The following is a 20,668-nucleotide window of genomic DNA, read 5'->3' on the forward strand; positions in this document are numbered from 1 at the left end:
GTGCAGTCTCTGATTGGTTTTGCAGCAAAACAAGAAACACATCCTGGAGGTACTTCAGAAAGCCAGAAAACTAATGAAAAGAGCCCCTGAAGTGACGATGTTTCCTTTCTCAACGTCTCAGGGTTTCCCAGTGTCTGTGGATGGTTTTCTTAGGGCTGGCGTTGCAGAACCGTGTTTTGCACCAGCCTGCTTGGGGGCTGTGTTAGTGTGGGTACAGCTTTTTGCTGGACTTGCAGATTCCACCAGGGCGCAGTTGGGCTGTTCCCTCCCCATCTCCACTTTCCCATCTCCGAATGGCTTGGACAGACCTTTGGAAGTTGTTTCCAAATTGCTGGACAGCCTGGAGCAAGGTGGCTGATCATGTAAAACCTGGAGCGCGTGCCTTTTACAACCAAGGTCTGCCCTTGCTCCGAGTGACCTGGGAAATGATACTGCTGTCACGCAGTGAGTGGCCCATGGGCAGTGTATGGACCCTGCAGTGAAATGATTTCATGGTTCAGCTCCATTCCTGGTGGTAAAGTGTCTGCGTGGTGATGGGGTGGGCTGTACCAGGGGCTTCTCAGCTGCAGGGAAACTGCTCATGGGATTAATGAGTGTCATGGTGGTGAGTGGGGTTTAATGAGTGTCATGGTGGTGAGTGGGGCAGGGACTCTTGCTTGGGCTGCTCAGCGTGGCAGGGGAATCACATATATGGCTCTGAGCAGAATGGATACAGTCCTATGAGAACCACTGAGATGCTCCTCATCATCTGCCAGCTAGGCAGCTTTAAACCTGGGGAACTTGGGCTGGCAGCATCTAAGATGTGTTGGAGGAATAGAGACTCTCTTGAAGGAGTCTGGGAGAAACCTGTGGGTCATTGACTTGTGTAGGGCAATCTGGACCTGGCACGGTGCTGGGATACCCTTTTTCTCTAGCCAGGCTGTGCTGCTACAGGCATTGGTAAAAAACGCTTTCCCTGCGTCTAATCTGCCACAGTCAGTGGATCTATGAGGGGTCCTGCTGGCACCACTGCTCAGGGATGATAGCAGGAACATGGTGGTGTAGAGGTGAAGGCAGATGTGCCAGATGTGATTTAGTTGAGTGTAAGAGGAGAGAGTGGGATGGTCTTCCCCATGGGAAGGGTGCTGGGAAGTGTTTAGTTACGCTGATGTCCAACTCATCCTTTCCCCATACAGCTAAATGCTTTTGCCACTTTTGTCACTGTGCCAGTTGTTCACAAGTTGGATGCTCAGATCCAGACTGGCTCTAAATGCACCTTCCTCCAGGACATCTTACGGTGGCCTCCTCCAGCTGCTCTACCTGCTGCCCTGGTTTGCTCCTCCACTGGAGCAAGCAGGTGCTATGTATCAGTACCTCTGAGCCATCCTCTGTCCATGAACAAGGCTTTGTGTATGTGAAGCCAAAGACTTTCTCTTGTCGGCTTTCCACCCGTGATGTTCATTTCTGTCCAATGATCTGACAAACCCAGGGAGAGCCTGATTTTGTACTGCTGCCAACACCTAAGCCTGGCTCAGGTATGTCACATAGCTGAGATTTCTCTGTCATTGTTGTAAGCCTTCTGGAGCTCGTCTGTTAGGCATAGGAGGACTTGAACAGGCTTGAATTCCCCATAGAGTTATAAGGGTCAGTGATCTTTATCTGCCTTGGCATTGCGACATCATTCTAGAGCAAGAGTTAATCATTCAGTTCCAGAACTTGGAGCCCTCAATAGGGGTCTGGGGTTATGGGAGGAGGCCTGGGGGGTCAGTGCAGTCCCCACTGCCTTGCTGCTGGCTCCCGTCACAAAGTGTGACAGGGAGGTTGACTTCCCTGTGCCAAGGGCATTATTCCTAATCCCCTTCCCCTGCTTTCCCCCCAAAGATCAGCTGCTTTTCCCTCCTCACTGATCACTTCCTGCCCTCTCCAGTTATCAGCAGCAATGGAGTAAAACCCTCCTGTGGGCCAGAAGCTGCCATTGAACAGATAGCCACCACCCTCCAACACCTCCCTGGTTATCTCGGCCAAGCAGAGCAGGCAGGGCAACCAGGAGACAAGGAGGAAACAGCATATCCCACTGGTGGCTCTAATGGGAACAGGTACCTGCTCCGTGTGAAAAGAAACAGCCCTTGGGGCTGGAGATGGGAAGTGCTTGGTGGCAAAGAGTCTCTGTGGGAGCTGCTCACATTGCAGGATGCGAGGGATCCAGGGGCTGGGCACCACAGTGCAGGACCCCAAACATGTTGGCACAAGAACCTGCTGCAGAGTGCAAAGCACCCATGTGAGCACGTCCCATCTCTGCTGCTGCCCAGACTGTGCACCTCTCTCCCCAGGATTCAGCTCCCATGGAAGCTGTTAGTGCCAAAGGCCACATACCTCGGTCACTGCAAACTAGCTGGCCCAGCAGGTATGCCGTGACCGTCAGCACAGCCTGCGAGAGCCCACAAGGGAGCCTGGGCTCTTTCTTGATTGCTTTCTCCTGCCAAAACTCACACTGAGCCTTTCTCATTTTCCTCATGCTTGGGATGCAAATTATCTTGCATTGATAATCACTGCCCTGTCTGTAGACTGCTGAGGGAAGCTGGTGTGTGGGACCACATTATCAATCCTCCCTGCTGCCTTTAGGATTCACTGGCCAGTTTTAGCCAAATTTAACCAGATAGGTAAGGACTTGAAAGGAGTTAGGTTTGCACAAGCTTGTGGAAAGCATCAGGAGAGAGGAGAGAAATCCAAATTAGGACTCCCAGCTGGAAGAAAAGGCTCTAATGTGAGCCCAACCCGATTATTAGACATCAGAGAATCCACACAAGAGAGAGAGTGCCCCAGGCAACCAAGCTTCATGAGTTCTGCTGCTCACAAAACAGCTGTTTATTTAGGTGCTGCAAAGCCTGCAAGATCTTTTCTGGGATTCCAGAAAACTCCCATCTGACCCACCAGAACTGTGAACCCAGGCTGGGCTCAGCTCCCACCCGAGGGGACCAGCTCTGCCCAGTGTTTGAAGGGGCTCTAAGTTCTAAGTTGACCCTGTAAGTTCTCATCCGCACCTTAACTCAACCTGGATGTTTGCAATGAGGACACTGGCTACATCACCTGAGTGCTGGTAGTCTTCTGATGCCCTTTCTGTACTTCCCTGTAGGGATGTTGTGGTTTAAACCCCAGCCAGCAACTAAGTACCACACAGCTACTCAGCCTCTCCCCTCTGCTCTTCCATGTAGAATACATGTTATCCTATGATCAGTCAGATTTGTTGGGAGGGAGTCCAAGAGCATCTTGGCACGAAGGGCTGGGTGAGAGGGCCATGTGCCCTGCTGGATGCAGGCAAGGAGCCCCGGCACCCAGTAGGATATGGACCTTTTGACTTCTGTGCCCTGCAGCACAGCCCTGGCCACCGTGCCTCCTCCCTCACCTTTTCCTCTCCTACCAGGCAATTGTCATTCACACACAGACCTGTCCCTGCACTGATACGAAGATCTTCTCATCCCCATGCCCAGTACCCTGCTGGTCTTTCCCTTCTGGTACCTGAAGGTGAGCACGGAGAACAGCTTTCCGCTCTGCCTACAGCCTCCTTCACTCTGTTGCCATCTGTCTGCCTTGTGCTGCTTCTTCCCATTCCTCTCCTGTGCTCAGAGGCAGTGTAAGGACACAGAGGACAGAGAATGAATGAGATGCTCAGGGCATGATCCTCCCTTGTAAAAGGATGGCTGGTTGGGATGCCAATAGCTGTGCTGCAGAAATCCCCTGTATCAAAGGGATACCTGCAAGCTGATAGAAAACCTTCAGCTCCCAAACCTGCCTGCCCTTGGGAAACCCGCCTGCAGCAGCCCACCTTCTGCTATACCCACCGCTGATGCAAAGCCAGCCTGTGGCCTGGGGAGCTCAAGGTTTCACCAGAGAAAAGATTAACTCCCGAGACAGGCATGTTTGCCCAGGCTGGCCTCATTGCCACAGCGTGTCCTTGTCAGCTCTCATTATTTCCCCAGCACAAGGTGCTACCTCCCGCTCCGGACTGTCTGCTGGAAGCACACTTGTGAAAGCTCTCACCACTGCAACACCTCTGTGGAGCAGGCAGGGGTGCACGGCTGCTGCTTGCAGCCCCTGAGACAACCAGATACCAGGCTGGGCACACAACGTCCCTGTCAACCTGAGCATATGGAGCATCTATTCATGGCATTACCGGCGTATCCCAGGCTGCCTGAGTCACAGCATCTATCCAAGGTACAACCTGCTCAGTCCAAAATAGTCCCACAACATACATCAAAATAGCTACACTTGGCCATCCCAAATGGCCAGTTCAGATTGCTTAGGAGGAACACAAGAAACAAGGCACATGTAATGTGCTCCTTCTCACACTCTCCAGCATCATTGGAAGTACATGGTGGCTCTTGCTTGGGCTGTTGCGTTTAACACCTCCACTGGAGCTATCCATCCCAGGTGGATCGAACCTTGTTTGAAGCCAAGTACACTTTTGGCCTCTGCAATATCCTGTGGCAATGTGTTCCAGAATTTAATTATGCCCTCTGTGTGGAAAAGGAGAAAAAACCAAACTTCCTTTGGTTTGTTTCAAACCTGCTGCTTGTTCATTTCTGAGCTACAAACCTTCCTAACAGCCCGCGCAGCCTGCCCCTCCCTGGAGCTCCTGCTCCCAAGAATTAGGAAAGGTTCTTTGCTAATAAACCAGTACCTGCCCCATTGCCAAGGAAAAAGTGTGGTTGAGAGGAAAAATGGCTTGCTCAGCACATCAGCTTGCTAATAGACAATGGAGCATTGGTGTTGCCAACCCAGTTTAAAAGGGAAAAAAATAGGCTGAGGGTGTTTAATTCTCTTATGCGTGTGCATGGTAGAGAAGAAAGCCCACTGCTGCTCGAGGTGCAGCTGCACTCGTGTACTCCACACGTGGCAAAAACACAAAGTAAGGCGCGCAGAGCAGGGAATGCCATTTCTGTAGCATGGAGGTAGCTGGAACGATCCTCTAGGACTTGCCTTGGAGCAGTTGGCAGGAGCGTAGGATGCAAAATGCATTAGTTTCTAACAGATGTTTGATTCCAGGTGTTACGCCTCCTTTGAACTCTCCCTTCGTACATGAATGGTGCTTGTTTGTTTGCAGGGCTGGGAGACGCGCTGGGCTCTGAGAGTTAGGATTTGAAATGCATTCGTGCTGCAAGCTGTAGGTATGGGAAAGGCTCGGGAGAGGAGCAGATCCCTTTGCAGGCAGAGAGGTTTGGCTCACTTTTGCTATGTTACAGAGCGCATTAGGGTACGAGAAGAACATGGGGAGAAGGAGAGACTGAAGCCCCTGGCTGGGTTAGAAACCTCTTGCATGCTCAGACCCTCAGGAACCCCAACCTCTTATCAGACAGGCGGATGTCCCTGAACTGTTCCGATAAGGCGAGGTGAGCTGAGCATTAGGCGATGATAAGGGTGCACAATACCAAGCACAGTGATTTTTACCTCCCCGAATACCGAGACAGCCCAGCCTTCCTCAGGAGCCCGATACAGACTGTTTGCTTTCTGTCCCGAGGCTCCGATAACCTCCCAGGTCTCTCTAGCTGACAGCCTGGAGAGCTGTGGCAGCTCTGAATGCATCCCATGCCTGCTCTTTGCCATTCTGAGTGCCGGAGCAGCGGACACAGTAGGCTACATGCCCTCCTGCCTGGATCAGGGGAGCTCTGGGCAAAGAGGAACCCATTGGCACAGCCCTGCCTGCCCCAGCAAAGCCTGCCCAGCTCTGGCCACCGCACAGCCTGGGCTTCCATGAGTCCTGGCAAATCTCAGCCCTTCGCAGCAGCAAACCCAAGTGAGCACCAGCTCCTCCTAAGAGTTATGTCCCTGTCGTGTGGCAGCTGATCTTTGTCCCTCTGGAGCACTGCACTCCACCAGGTCTGCCTCTAATTCCCCCGTGAGGCTGATTAGCTGGTAACTGCTGTTTGGAAGGGCCCCGCTTGCTCCAAGTGCCCAGACCTCCCTCCCTCCTGTATTTTCATGTCTTTCATCGCCGCACACGCATGCTGGAGATAATTCCTGCAGGCCCTGAACTGGGATGGGATTTGCTCTGGGATCTCATCTTATTTTGGCGTCAGGCACCAGAGAGTGAACAAAGCTGGTGCAAATACACACACCTTTACATACATGCTCCTGTGTGGAGTAAGGATGGTGGTTCTCAATTCAGCTCCCTGGCTCTCCTGTGTGTTGTGGAGCGGGACCAGGGCAGACAACGAGCTATTGCCTGGGAATGCAGGGATTCAGGGCTGGGGAAATACCAACACCCTGGCTATACTCAGGGATCCCCAACTGGATTAATAGGGAACACGGAGACAGAGCTTGGAGCGGCACCGCCTCACCCCAGTTAGCGCAGTTGTACCAACAACCAAACCTACAGCTGGACGCCATCACTGCTCCTGCAGCAGCACATCCATTGACTCCAGCACGAGCATGAGCCCTGCAGAAATCTGGCCCCATTCAGACACCTGGAACGTGTCTCTATTCAATCCCTCCTCACCTGCCTTGCTCAACAGTGTGGATTTTGCCTTTGCTACCTGGAGCCCACCCACTCCAGGTAGTGCAAACTGGCTGCAGCATGATAAAGTTTCCCAGCTAAAACCAGATGCAAATACAGATGAAGCTTTTCCTGTCTCCTTCTACAACCTCCCAGGAGGGAGAAAGAGATGAAAGTCTCTCCCTTTGCATCCCAAACCCGTATCTTTAGGATAACTCTTGTTTCCAGCAAAAGTTACTCACATGCAAAAGCAGTTTCATGACTAAATCTCTGCATCCTCCATGCCTTCCTCCATCCATGCTGTACAGACTGCTCCCTGAGTCATTTCAACTTCCCACACCAGCCAGCAGCGTGCCTTACCTGTTGCAACAGGAGAGAGACCTCTCCTGAAGTTTACTGCCTCTCTGCTCGCACGGCTGAAAATCCTCTCCCGCAGCAGCACCTTGCCGGCTGCCGGGGGTCCATGGTGCTTGTGAATCAGAGGAGCGGGCTCGGAGAAGTCCCTGCAGGAAGGGGTTTTGCTGGCTGGAACTCCGGCAGCACAGGTTGAGAGCAGCCAGGGAGAAAGTTGCAGGAGGTGGAACTCCCTCGCTGAAAAGCCAGCCCTTCCGTGACGGGCTGGAGGAGGAGGAAGAGGAGAGGCATCGCCCGCTCCCTCGCTGGAGAAGTGAACTTGTGTGTGTGTGTGTATGTCAGGGCTGGGCAAGGACCCAAGCCTTAGAGCCAAATAATTGCAGAGCGTTTTACTGTTAGATTAACTCGTATTGCCATCAAATCCAACTCAACTGTGGGGTTGGGGAGAGGTAGGGCAGAATATGTCAGGTAAATCCCTCCAACACACCTGAAAAACCCAAAGGTTGTTTTTAACTAGCTGCCAGGTGGGTGTTGCAAGGAGGGATGGGGAGAAGGGGGTGGGGGAAACCTGAATCTGCCCTCGGAGCAGCTGCATGCAGAGAGGCACTTTGAAGGTTGTTGTTGTTTGTATTGGGGAGCCCCCAGAAACCCCAGCTCCTGCCAACAAGCCCCTGGGGTGCTCGGCGCTGAACAGAGGATGAAAAAGTGGTCCCTGTCCTGAAAAGGCAGGAGGCAGGGAAAAGAGAGGGAGGCAGCAGGGAGAGATTGCAGCATATAGATAGAGATCAGACGTTGTACTGGGCTTTGGGGGATTCTTCCTGGTGAAGAGCATCCCGGCGCTGCGGGTGTTGGTCAGGGGTGGACAGAGAGAAAGGGACGTGGACCCTTCTGTGGGTGTTCCTTGTCACATTGGCTAGAGTATGGGCAGTCTGTGGGTATCTTCAGTCCTCTTTGTCCCAATCCCCTTCCTTCTCCCCTCCTTTTTTCCCCCCACAACCCTCGGTAAATATTAATGTAACCCCTTTAGATTGTGATGGGGTTTGGGCAGATACAGGGGTAGGTCTCAATGTGGGAAATGAATGCTCAGGGTTAGGTAAAGTTTTCCACCCTTCTGGTGTGTTTTGGTGGAGGAAATTGCCAGAAAGCTTTCTGTACAGTTTTAGGAAGACAGATCCAAGTAAAGAATATGGAAATAGAACAGTTTTAACTTTAAACAGTCTGAATAGGTGTCTAACTGCTCCTTTTGTGCAAGGGACAATGATGGAAGTGAGCACATCCATTAGCATCCCTTTTGAGAAGGAGTAGTCGGTGCAAACTTGCACCTTGGTAGTCACCAGCAAAGCCCCCAGAACAGCAGGTTGTGCATCCTCCAGCCACACAGACAGCCTCGAATGGAACTTGTCCCAAACTAGACACTGTCAAATTAAATCACAGGACACCAGTCCATGGGAAAATGCATATGATTTCATGGTGCACATCCAAAAAGATGTGAAGAGATTGATCCATGTTATTAGGAGGCCAGAGCAATCTGATAAATTTACCAAAAAATATAGATTGAATAAAAATTGTTCAGCATTTTAGATTAAATCTAGTGAATGGTTTGTACCAAGAATGAGAGAGGAATTTTGCACAGCAAGGTCAGACTGAATGATCTTCCTGGGTCACCCTGGGACAGTGATGAGCTGGGAATTGATCGGCTGGCTTTTGTGCTACAGATGTTCATGCTGGGTGCTCTCCTCACAGCATCTTAGCAATCATCTTAAAGGACTTTGATTTCAAGCTCATCATGGCCTTTCAGAAATAGTTTGAACTGAATGAGAAGAGAGCATAAATCCAGTTGGATTTACGTGTGCAGCTTGTCCATTTCTCCAGCTGGTTTGGACAGGTGACTTGTATGGGAATCGGCTGTGAAATCCTGAGGAATATGAAAGTGATAGTAGAGGTAATAGTACCTTGAAATTGCAGATCATCTCCTCTTTAAAATGTCTCATGAGAGGAGGCCAGGTGATCAGTCAGAAGTGGCAATGGGAGGTGCATTTGGGAGGAATGAAAGGAAAAGTTCCTTCATGCAGCTGCATCTCCCAGTGAAAGGTGAGAAAATCAGGTATTGGTGGCTGGATTTCAATGGGGCTGAGGCAGGGCTTGGAACAATACTTGTATTATGTTTAGACATACCCAGGTACAAGTGAGCAAACTCTGGCTGCAGGGCATCAGCTGATTGCTACAAGCACCAGCATCTCCCTGTGTTTCAGAGCTGGCCAGGTGCCTTTTGCCTGCATCTGGAGTGATGGGTAACCCTGGAGACATTGGACTTGGGGACTTTGTCTCATGTGGTCCTATCTATTGTAGCAAGGTGTGAACTCTCTGCTAACAAGACTGGCATTGCTGATCTTCAGCAAGGCAGGAGACTGGCATGCCACCCACAAGACAGCTCTCCCTTTTGCCTTGTCTCGTTGCTCTGCCAGGTGGTCACAGAGGCTCTCTTTCTGTCACTTTGTTGATGAAATGCTGTTTGAGGAAGCTGCTGCTTATGGAAGAGCCATTTATCAGGCAGACCCTTTCAGAAAGGCTGGGCACAATTTAGGGGTCCCCTTACAAAACATGTACAAATGCCCATGCAAAAGCCACTGACAACTCCCCCTTGTTGCCAGCAGATTGGTGATGCCAAGTTTTCCTTTCCAAGCAGTGGCAGAGCATGGTACCAGTCTTGTCAGCTGCAGGGAACTTAGGTTCAGCTCTCAGAGAAGACTTTGTACCCTGGCTATGGAGCAGAGAAACATCATGTTAGTCAAACAGGTGTAGCTGGAAAAAAAATACAGGCTTTTTTTGGGACATAAGTGAAAGACAACTCGATTGTCCAAAATCCTGTCTGTTTTTCCAAAGGTACAGATGGTTTAATACGAAATCTTGCCTTTCCTAATTAAATCAGAGCACGAGGGTGAGTGGCACTCTAGCTGTGGAGAAGAGACCCCAAAAGCCTCAGATTACAGTTGGCTAGGACACTAAGATGGACTCTTGCCTTCCATACAGAGGCAAACATGAGCTCTTAGAGCAGTGTTGGACTGGAATCCGGGTCTCTTTGGGCCCTTTGTGGGATCAGTTACTATCCCAGTGATTGAGGAAGGGAAGGAAGTGCAGAATTCCTGAGGTCTAGCTGTTAATTCTCCATCAGTGGTAGATGAGAGCCTGGGACTGGTGACAACTGTCTGGCTCTGCCTTCTCTCTACTCAACTTGAAGTCAGGCTGGGTTGAGAAGAAAAGTGCCATGTTTATCCCAAGGAGCAACTCCTGCTTCTGCAGGAAGGGATGAGTTGCAGAATTACCCATGGTTGCAAGCAAAGAGGATTGGAGGAGCTGTGCCAGGAGGAAAGAAAGAAGACAGAGCCATGCATGATGCCTGGCTTTGCCCTGAGTGCTGCTTCACACCACTCGGGCAGTCAATCAAACAAGTCAACAAAAGCTCCATAAGCCGGTGTCAACATTTCATGCCACCACGTCCTGCTGCGGGGATCTTACCCTGTCAGATGCAACAGGCTCTTTTCCAGAGCACAGGGAATGTCAGAGCTCCATCACTTGGCTGGCAAGGACGCTCCTTTCTCTCTAATCATGGGGTGAGATTTCATTTCCTGGTTCCTCCCAAGATCTCCATTTGATAAAGCCAAGAGCTCTGCTGCAGGTTACCTGCACGCAGAGTTTTGCAGAGAAGCAGCATGTTCAGGCTAGGGTAGGGAAATCACCACGGGCCTCTCTGGACTGACAAGAAGCACTTAAAGGGGCCTCACTGCCGATGGCTTTACCTACCCACTGCCCTGGGGACCGGACCTGCCTGCCTCATGTACACATGCCTGCAGGCCCATCTTCCAGCTCATTCTCTAAATACATGCCCTTCCTGACCAACACTTGCAGCTGGCCCTGCTGGACCATCGCCTCCATGGATCTGGAGGTCAGGACAGTGCTGCTGTGGGACTGGGGTGTTTCTCCAGACCCTCCTGCCCTTAGAAACAGATGTGATGGTGCAACCCCTCTTTATCACCCCTGCTGAGGGTCTGGCACTCTTTAATCAAGCCGGCCCAGCTAAGGTCTGAAATGCTCCAGCCACTGTGGTGGGCACTGCCAAAGTGGTCCCAGCTCCCATTGCTCCCCCATGGCCACTTCCAAACCTGCGACCAATGCCCGTGCACTGATGTGCTGGGATGTGACGAGCCCCAGAGCAGAGCCGAGGCAGACAGTGAGTTACCTCCCTCAGGGACAAACAGCGTTTGTTTCCCCTTTGCAGAAAGGAGAGCCGGTCTGTGGGTCTGCCCTTTGAGCATCTGCCGCGCTGTAATGCTCTGTGGGTATGTTAGCATGGGAGCGTGCAGGGACTTGCAAGGGAAGGGGCGATTATCTGCCTGGAACAACAGCGGCATTTTCCCCAACAAGTGGGAGCGTGTGTGCTGGGGGAAGGGAGGATCCAGCCCTGCGCAGGAATCAGTTCCTGCTGCATGTGTGTGCACTGCAACCTCCTTCACCAGTGCGGATGATAACCCGCCATGAAGCTGCTCCAGTGAGTCAGGGATGGTTCCAGTGGAGCTGCAAACCACTGTCAGCTCCCAGCTGGGCAGAACATGCCCTGGAGCAAGGTGGTTGCTCTCTACGGAGAGGGACAGGCGGCAGCATCTTTCTCATCTTCTTGAAGCCTCACAAGAGGCACAGGGTGGACCCATCTCTCCCTTAGCGGCAGACCCTCCGAGTGGTAACCGAAGGTCCTGAGCCACGTCTCTGTGTGCAAACCTGATTCTCACTCCAAAATTCATTCTTTTTGCCTAAAGTGAACTTGAACTGGGACTTCCTTAAAGTAGCTCCAGGTTACCCTGGCCTGAGGTCCAAGAGAGTCCATTGATGGGTGGGTTTGACTCAAGCCACCCATCATAGTTCTGGGGATACAGGGGGGTATAATGCAAACCACTTCTGATTTACATACACAGGAGGGCATCACCACAAAGCTCATGCTCAGTCAGGCCTCTCACTCTTTACAGTGTTGTACAAGGCTATTGGGTGGGAAATATCAAACACAATGCACTGCTAAGAGGGAAGGACATGAGGTTAGCAGTATTGGACTCAAACCCAAGACTCTTTGGGCCGTCTGTGGGATCATATCTACTCCTGTGCCATGGTCTCCTCATTGGCTTCCCCACAAAGGATGATGCACACAGATTCCAACATGACAGTACTGACAGATCCCTTGCCCCTTTAAAAGAGATGAAGTCATCTGCCTCCGAAGCCATCTGGCACCAGGACAGTCAGAAGCTCAGCGCAACAGAAGGCTGGGATGCCAGCCCACAGAGGGGATGTCATTGCTCTACAGACAGATGGGACCCTGATGGGATGGCGTGAGATGCTGTGCAAGACCCCAGGAGAAGGTTTGGTGTTGCAGGGAAGGCAACAAAGATCTGCCGACAGAGAGTACCGGGGTGTTCCATTGTCCATGCCGAGTGGAGCCCCACTGGGAGCTGGGAGCTGCACACTGTCCTCAGAGAAGGCCAGGCTGGACCATGCCTCTCGTCATGGGATGAGCTAGCGAGTCAGCGTGTCTCCTCCTTGCCCTCCGTCCGTCTGCGCAGAGCATTAGCTCATCTCAAGCCAATCGCTCTGCACCACGTGCCGGATGGCTGACCTCATCCTTGGCCGGGATGGTGGTGACTGAATCCGGAGCGGTGTGTGTGTGACTGCTGTCTCTGCAGGGCGGCAGTAGGGGAGAGGAGCACGGGGAAGTGACCTCAAGCAAAACTGCCACCAGACCTGAATGGGTGATTTCATCCTTAACCATCCTAGCTCAATTAGTTATGGAGCTCATGCTCTTTACAGGATTTCATGGGGTTGTGCTATTGTCCACCAGGAATGTCCCAGTCCAACATAAGTCTTTATGAAGTTACTGCACTAGAGCTCCTTTTACCTACTGTGCACTGCAAGTCATGGTGGTTTCCAGCCAAGGCAGGACCCCTGCAAGTCCTTCCTCATGGCGCTGTTGCTCAGGAAGGAGCTGGGGCTGTGCCGGATGGGTGAAGGCAGATATGTCTTTCCATAATTCTGGTGGAGAAACCAAGCTTCAGCAAGGTGTTTCGTGAAGGAGAAAGAGGTTGGTGGGGTTGGCAGTGAAAAAGGGGGAAGGGGAGAACAGGGGAAATGGTTGGGTCTTTACTAGGGTGTAGGGAAAGAGACAGGGAGTTAATTTATCTGAAGGGTAGAGCAGGGACTAGACGTTAAATGACAACCCCAGAAGTTCAGATGTCTTTCCAGAGGAAATGAGCTATTCCCAGAAGATGCCTCTCTCCCCTCACTGGCCCCCACACAACTAGCTTAGAATGGGTGTTTAACTTTTAGGGCAGCGCAGTGGATCACATGCTGAGGATTGCACAGGCGCTAGGAGATCAGGCAGGGGTAGAACAGGGAACTGCCCTCTCTCTTGCTTCACTCAGAGGTCTGTTTTGCCTGGATCAAGCAGAAACCTTTTAAAGTAGAGGTTAACTTTCAAGTAGGGAAATAACTTGTGTTTGTTCTGGTCTAGCCTGAAGAATCTTGGACTCATTTCCCTAGGAAAGACCACCCCTATCCTGCTTTGTCTTCCTTAAAGAAACTGTCTGTTCTGCTCCAGTTCTTTGTCCCCTCTTCTCCTTTGCATAGCAGTCTGTCAATGTTTCTCTATTACAGTTGCCTCAACCCCGTGTTTTCCTGCTCCCTTTTCAGATCCTCACTGTCTACCACTTCTCCTTCGGCTTGGTGCTGAGACCTGATGCCCAGTAATGCCTGGTGGAGAAGCCAGCCTGGAACTTCCTTGCTCCAAGGGCATTATAAAGAGGCGTCATTGTGCAACGGAGCCTCGTACCAGGAATACAATCCATGCGATGATTATCTCGATACCATCCTCACTGAACCAGGGGAGCCTGAGCCAAAAGAAAAAGTTAGAGCTAAACAGCTTTTGTTTACAGGAAGCCGGAGCACAGTGCCTGGGCTTGTACCAGTGTAGCAGGAGATGTTGCTATTGTCTCAGACTGCAAAATATTGATGGATGGTGTGTGCCTGAGATTTCCCAGGGACACTGTGGGAGCAATTTCCCTGATTTCAGAAGCATCTTGCACAGCAGCCCAAGGGGAAAAGTGTTTGCTTTGGCAGAACAAGACAATCAAGCAAGGGTCATCAGCTTTATTGACTGTTATGTTTGGCCATGAGCACTGCAGGCTTTGCAGCCCTTGCAGCACTCTTTGTGCATTGGTATGGAGAAAGGTAAGGTCTCAGATGTGTTGTAAAGGGTGGTGGCCACCAATGGACACAGTACCAGCAGCCCAAATCTCTGTGAATTTGTGCTACTGAACAATTCCACTGTCCAAACTACCACTGATTCCTCACAAGGTATCAAAGGAGAGGAGGCAAACTTCTTTCCCAACAGTGAAGCTACTTTTATGGGGGTATTATTATCTTCTTTCCACATTTACAAAACCATGGTCCTACAGGCAAAAAGCTGATGGACTGCTCTACAGAAATGGTAAAGAGCCTCATCTGCAAGGCTTGTCCTGCTCTGGGACAAGGCAACAAACAACTGAGGGAGAAAATCAAAATGTCTGACTGCTATCCAGCTGTGAGGGAGGGCTTGCCCACATCTGGCAGCGAGTGTTTCACAATGGGAACAGCTTTCCTCAGCCCTCAGCACAGAGCTGGGGGTGGCTGTTGCACCCATGAACAGGATGGTCCAGTTCCTGTGGAGGCAGGAGATCTGCCTGGCCAGTTGGATGAGTCAGAGAACGCTTACCAAGACCTTTTTGTGTCAGGAAATGCATTTTGATGAAAACAGGAAGAAGTTAAAAGAGTTTAAATGAATAAAAAAAGAATGAAAAGTGAGACAAATGCAGGTTGCAGAGGCATTCCCCAACTCAAACTGCAAATCTTAGTGCTGGGGATACCAGCCAGCCCATTCAGAACAGTCTGTTTGGTATTCACTGGTGACCTACTGCTTCCTTCCAGCAAGCCACGTTTGCCAACTGCCCATGGAGTTACAGGTAAGACTTTGCCCATCTTTGAAACACTTTATCCAAGCACTCAGAGAAATGACCAAGACGTTTCCCCTTGGAACTGTACTGCTGGTTCCCATCATTGCTGGGGCAGGGCAACAATGACATCTGTGGGGCTTGGTAAAACACTTGTGATGAGAGTAGCAGGAGCAGGGCACTTCCAGGCGTGGTCTGGGCCCATGGCATCTTCCAGGTGTTTGTCCTCTCCCAGTGTCTTCATCCTCCAAGGGAGGCAGGGGCATCCGTTAACCTCCTTTTCACTGGTGGGGAAACTGAGGCACGGAGATGATCTATTATACTTACGTATTTTAATACCTATTTTATTAATACCTATTTAAAATACCTATTTTAAGCCAAACAGGGAATAGGTAGGTGAGGTGAAACCAGTGGAACGAAAAAGGAGTCTGAGAACTTGGACATTTGGAGGGGCCAGAAGATACAGGGACCAAAGCACTGCCTTGTGAAGGCAAACCTTCCCAGTCTCCTCGGCAGAGCCAAACCCCCTGCTCTGTCAGGGCTGGTAAAGATGCTTGTCACCCTGTTCTGCAGATCCTTCCCCAGTGAGCTGGGCATGAGGAATTAACTCAGCCACCTGAGATGAAGGCTGGGTACATTACTGGGTAGCAAATACAGTGCCTCTAAACACAGCTTTGCTGGTCTGCATTGAATCTGTGAAAGTTGTGTGCAGCGAGGCCATAAGAATTGGATGAAGGTAGCAGGTGCCTCTTTGCCTGTAGCACCAGGGAACATGGCCCTGAGGGGCTTTGCTCATGATGCTGTCCCTGCCCCAGGGTTGTGGTGCCCTTTGTGTTTACCCAGAAAGGGGGTTTCTCCATTTTTGTTCTATGACAGAGCTCTCCACCATTGACGTTGGGTTGGGGCTTTTGCTCTGAAGCAGATTTGAGTCTCCACCCCTGCTTCGTGCAGTTCAAGCATAGCGTGAGCAAGAGGAAGGGTCGACCTCCATTAGAGTAAATATGAGAGGCACTGTGCCAGAAAGATAAACAGAAAAAAGGCTGGGTGAGAGGTGTGGAGAATCCCTAAAGCTGAGGGGCTTTGCATTCATTATCATATTAAGCATTTGAACAGCAAAAACACCCATCTCCATTTTCATGCACGTTTGCTTTAAAAAAGAATAAAAAATCCTGCTTAATTGCTCGCCTTAATTCATTAAAGGATTATTGCAAAGAGTAAGAGAAAAAAAAGCGAAGTATGATGGGTGGCTCTGGCATCGTGCTCCAAACCATCCGCGAGTGCTTTAGATGGGGCACAGAGCACGAATGTGACTCCTCCAACCAGCACTGCTCCATTCCCAGCTCTGGGTGAACCCTGGTGCCCAGGAGCTTGAGCAACCTGGACCATTGGGACTGATGGGTGTCAGCCCCAGGCACTCTTCCTTGCTCAGCAGTGCAAATCCTCCCCAGAGCTTTTGAGTCCTTTGCTTTTGACCTCAAGACACTTTCCAACCTCTTTACTTGGTTTTAAGATGTCTTTTGGTACTTTAACAGAAGTTTCTGATCCATTGATAGCACCCAGTATCAAGCAGCCCCATAAACCAGGGTGTTTTCTGGGGTTTGGGGGGGTTCTCTTTATTTTGTAGTGTTTTTTTTTAATACCAGAGCTGAAATGCTGCAGCAGGAGGCAATATTTGACTTTTGCAAAGTGTCCTCTGCATTCATTTGCATTGAGCTTTAAAAGTAAACCTGGGAGGCTGGTTTATCTCTGAGACACATTTTTATTTGGGTTCCTGGAGTTTAGAGGTCAGGTTGATGTAAGCCGTGCTGATGTGGGTCAGCCTGCATCGCCCTGGGGCAGGGACCATGCTGACAGAGAAAGGGTTAAGGGTAAATGGTGCTGGTGCAGGTGGGGAGTTTGCTGGTGATAAAAGGGAGGGGAGCTGCCGGCAGGAGGTTAAGAGCAAGAGAGGAGGTTGCCCATTGCTTCTCTGAGGGTGCTTTGGTGGCACCCAAGTCAGGTTGGAGTGGTGGCTTTGGAGCAGCAGGATAAGGGTAAGTCTGCATTGATGAAACTGGTTGTCCTGAGGAGTGGAGAGTGCTGCTGTGAGCAAGGGATGTGGGGAATATCACAGGGCAAAGAGAAATGGGAATGGAGCCTGTGTGAAACCAGCTTTCAGCTGTTGTCTTGTTCTGGGCAAGGCTGGTGCTTAAACAGCCCTCAGGGACTGTATTTGGGTGGGAGGCGTTTGGGATGCTGTTGTAGGGCCCCTGACATTAGATCACACCCCACTGAGCAGTTTACTTGCTGAGAAGAGGTGGAGGCTGCCTTCCTAAATCCAGCTCCTGCAGGGCCTGAGGTCACCATTTCAGCACTACCTGTTCCCAGCTGCCAGCCTGCCTGGAGCCAAGATGGACTGGGGAAGGGGAATGAGGTATTGCAACCTGTTCCCTCCAGCAATCACTGTGTCCACATGGCTCCTGAGCCATAGCAGGGGCTATTCAGAAGCCAAGGTGAAAGGAGAGTAGAGCATCTACTGCTTTGGGGTGCCAAATCAATCTGTGTTACCTGGGTTCAGGCAAGGGTGAGCACTCGGGCAGGGCTCAGCACCTCTTGCAGAGCATCCTGGTTCAGCTGAGCAGCCCAGCTTTTGCTCCCTTCTTCCCTTGATTGTCCCTCATTTATCTTATCACTGACCATTGGTGTAAGCAGGTGCCTTGCAAAAAAAGTCGGGCTGGAGCTAGACTTGTGTGTGTGAGGAGGGAACAGCGAATCACCCTTGAAACAATGTCCCTTTTCAAATATGGGGCTCCTGGCAGGAGTAATCAATTCTCCCTGGGCAGCAGCTCTGCCTAATCCTGCCCAAGTCAGGGCAAATCTGTGGGTAGCTCCTGTGGGGTGACAGGAGATGCTTCCTCAGCCTGTTGGGAGTTCCTCTGCCTCGTGGCTCTAAAGGAGGCAGGGAGGAAAGGGCAGGTGATTTGCATGGGTAGGCACATCTGTATGGGCAAGCAGGAGCACTTCAAGGGGTGGGTTGTGCCCTGCTCTTAAGGCTGCCTCTGTGAGGAATGCTCAGTGTTGATCTAGGGTGGGAATCGGTGTAAAATGAGGAATGGGTCATCTCAGTGGTCATCTACTGCTGGGTGGGAAGGGGGCTGACTGCTTGTTTTTGGGTCAGTCTTGGTATCCTGGAGCTGGAATCAGGGCAGAGATCCTGACCCTGGTGTGCTGCAGTGGCTGGTTGCAAGCAGCCCCATGCCATGGGCATGGCTGTTGTCGGCAGAGCTGGTGCCCTCACCCAGGAGTGAAAAATAAGGGCTGTTCAAAGGTTGTCAGGGTCTGGATAATGCTGTTTCCTCCAAGTGGAGGAAGAGGCAGCATGATTGTGCTCTCTGGAGCTGTGTGCAATAACGCTGCTCGGATTACAGGTGAGTGTGTGTGCAGCGATTTAATTTCGGGAGTTGTCAGCAATGTGTATTCACTGGGGACTTCTTTTTGCTAGTGAATCTTCGCTGTTTTGGATGTAATATTCATTGTTTGAAATGCCCTCCTGGAGTTTTCCCCCTACCAACATTTATCTGTCTCCGCCATCAAAAATATCTTCTCATTTTCTCTTTCGAATGGGTCCTGGAATGAAGGCTGTGGGCTGTCTTGTACCCCAGACTGGGGAATTCAGGTTTTATTTACAACATGCCAGGGAATTTTACTTGCCAGTAACGACTTGTGCTGTAATTGTGAACTTCCTCTTACAAAGAGATATACCTCCCCGCTTCCCTGGTGAACGCTCACTTGGGAATGGAAGCTGGTGCAGTGCTGCTGTTTTTCAATGGGTTTTCTATACTCCTCTTAAAATTCATAGTCCTAGCAAAGGAAGGAAGGGACTTGGACCTTTTGCTGGGCAACATCTGGAGAGGGAGTTGCAGGAAGGGCCACCACAACTGGACCTGTCCTGCAGGGACGATGGAGGGGAGTACCTCTTGCCTCCTCCACCTTTTGCCTTCCTTCCCCAGCTTCTGTTTTCCACTTCCTTTGCCTTCTCTTGTTGAGCTCTGACCCACAGCCTGGCCCTGGGTCTCCTTGTCATAACTGGGGATCAAAGCCAAGCTCACACCTATGGCACTGGCAGTCAGGGCAGCACTGCCCTGTTGCCTGCCTGCACACTGACTGCCCAGCTTGTGCCTGACAGTGACACTCAGTGTCTGCAATTGGGATGGGAGAGGAGAATTTACTTACCCTGCTCCTGCCAGACCCCAAAGTTGTGTTTTATAGGCAGCGAGATAGGGCTGGGGAGGGGATCAAAGGCATCCTGCCTGCCTACAGAAGCAGCTGGCAATGCAAAGTGCGGGCTGTGCTCTCGGAGGTGATGCTCAGCACTGTGCACCAGGCACACCTCACCCTTCCAGCCCTGCTCACAGCTCCCCCTGACCACAGTGCTGGCTCCAGGCCTACTGCTCCCCAAGGGGGAAAGCTCTGGGCTAAGGCTGAGGACAGACATCCCTTTACCACCAGCCCCATCTCCTGCATCAGGGCCCTCTTGGTGTCTTTAGCCCCTAGCATCAGGAGGCTCTTCCCTCCCTCCTGGGGACACACAACACCCGGGTATGCTGCTTCCAGGGGCAGAGCTGCAGAAGTTGCATTGCCATTAAAATGCAGCTTGTGCTGCCTGGCAAGCACGGAGCAGCCTCTGTTCCCACGGACTCATTTACCTGCTTGGAAGTGGAAAGTGTTCAGTACCTGGCGGGCTCTGCTGAGCTAATTAATTTATTTAATAATGATGCTGCTCTCCAGGCCTGGCTGCTTTGCATCCCAAAGGGTGATGATTTTTTAGAAATTCCCAGTGGAGATGGGCCTGGTTTATTTATACAGAGATATTTTGTTGTTGTTGTTGTTGTTCTCCATTCTGTACCGCATCTTGCACAATAGGGCTCTGGCTCCGTACCCCTGCTCTGACATGCTGTTGTCAGAGTACACGTAAGCACTCCCAGAGGTCTGGGGACATTCCTGTTCCACTGCTCCATGAATGCCGTGGGCTCTGCCCTTTGGGAGAGTCAAGTCCTAAGGGCCCCTTGAACCAGAGGATGGAGCTTGTGCTAACGATCCAACCTAATTAACCTGGTATCTTCCAAGGATGCAGTCGCTAGAGGGAGACAGGGGAGCCGATAGCCTGGGTGTGAATGATTCATGGGCACCCTGTTTCCCTTCCTCTGCGGTCCCCGGGAACGATTCCAGCTGGCTTAGAGGGGTGCAGGAGCATGCTCTGCCAACTTTCCATCATGACTGTCATCATCTCGGCATTGATGCTCCCAGCTTACACCTTCCCCTTGGCTGCAGCCAGCTGTAAGTAGGGACCAGGCTGTGCCCCAGACTAGGGACAGGGATTAGGAAGCCCTGGTCACCTTACTTTGAACTTCAGTCAATTTTTCTTGCTGCCCCTGGCAAAGCTGTTGGGGCAGTTGACCGGCAGCTTGTGTCTTGTTGCAACACAAAATGGAAATGCTGATCAAGGCTGCCTTGCCTTCAGGGACAAGCAAGAAAACATGGGTGTGGGAAAAAGTCTGTTATCCTGTAGGGCAAGTGCAGGGCATGCAACTGGAATTACCCAAAGCAGTGCCCATGGAGGCATCCTGGTGCTGGGGATGTTGGCTCACTGCTGGGACATGGGTGCAGGTGTTGCCCTTGCTGCCCCAGGGGAGAGGAGGAGGAGGAAGCACATACCATGGATTGGTTTACCCAGAGCCTGATCAGTGCTGCTGTCTGGCATGGGGGCATCTCTGCAGAGCCTGGCTCCATGGCAGAGTTCAGCAATAACTCAGTCATCCAGCCTGAATCTTTGATAACTGTCCTG

The 20,668-nt window shown here is 51.2% G+C and overlaps 1 protein-coding gene across 2 annotated transcripts in view; it reads right to left on the bottom strand.

Annotated features, from left to right (window-relative positions):
• The window catches only part of FAT2 (FAT atypical cadherin 2), a 57,302-nt gene extending 50,181 nt beyond the window's left edge, over positions 1 to 7,121 (bottom strand). Inside the window, exon 1 of one of the 2 annotated variants that reach the window (XM_057409587.1) lies at positions 6,830 to 7,121. Coding sequence is in view for 1 of the 2 variants with exons in the window: in XM_057409586.1 (XP_057265569.1) it covers positions 6,712 to 6,768 (57 nt within the window). In the remaining variant the exon portion in view is untranslated. Of the gene's footprint in view, positions 1 to 6,711 lie in introns of both variants that reach the window. The other variant, XM_057409586.1, reaches the window with a different exon arrangement.
• Between the last annotated feature and the right edge of the window lie 13,547 nt (positions 7,122 to 20,668).

This window comes from Pezoporus wallicus, unplaced genomic scaffold, assembly GCF_028554395.1.
Source record: "Pezoporus wallicus isolate ANWC-B61680 ecotype Strahan unplaced genomic scaffold, APGP_CSIRO_Pwel_v1 contig_8166, whole genome shotgun sequence".
Taxonomy (NCBI): Eukaryota; Metazoa; Chordata; class Aves; order Psittaciformes; family Psittacidae; genus Pezoporus; species Pezoporus wallicus.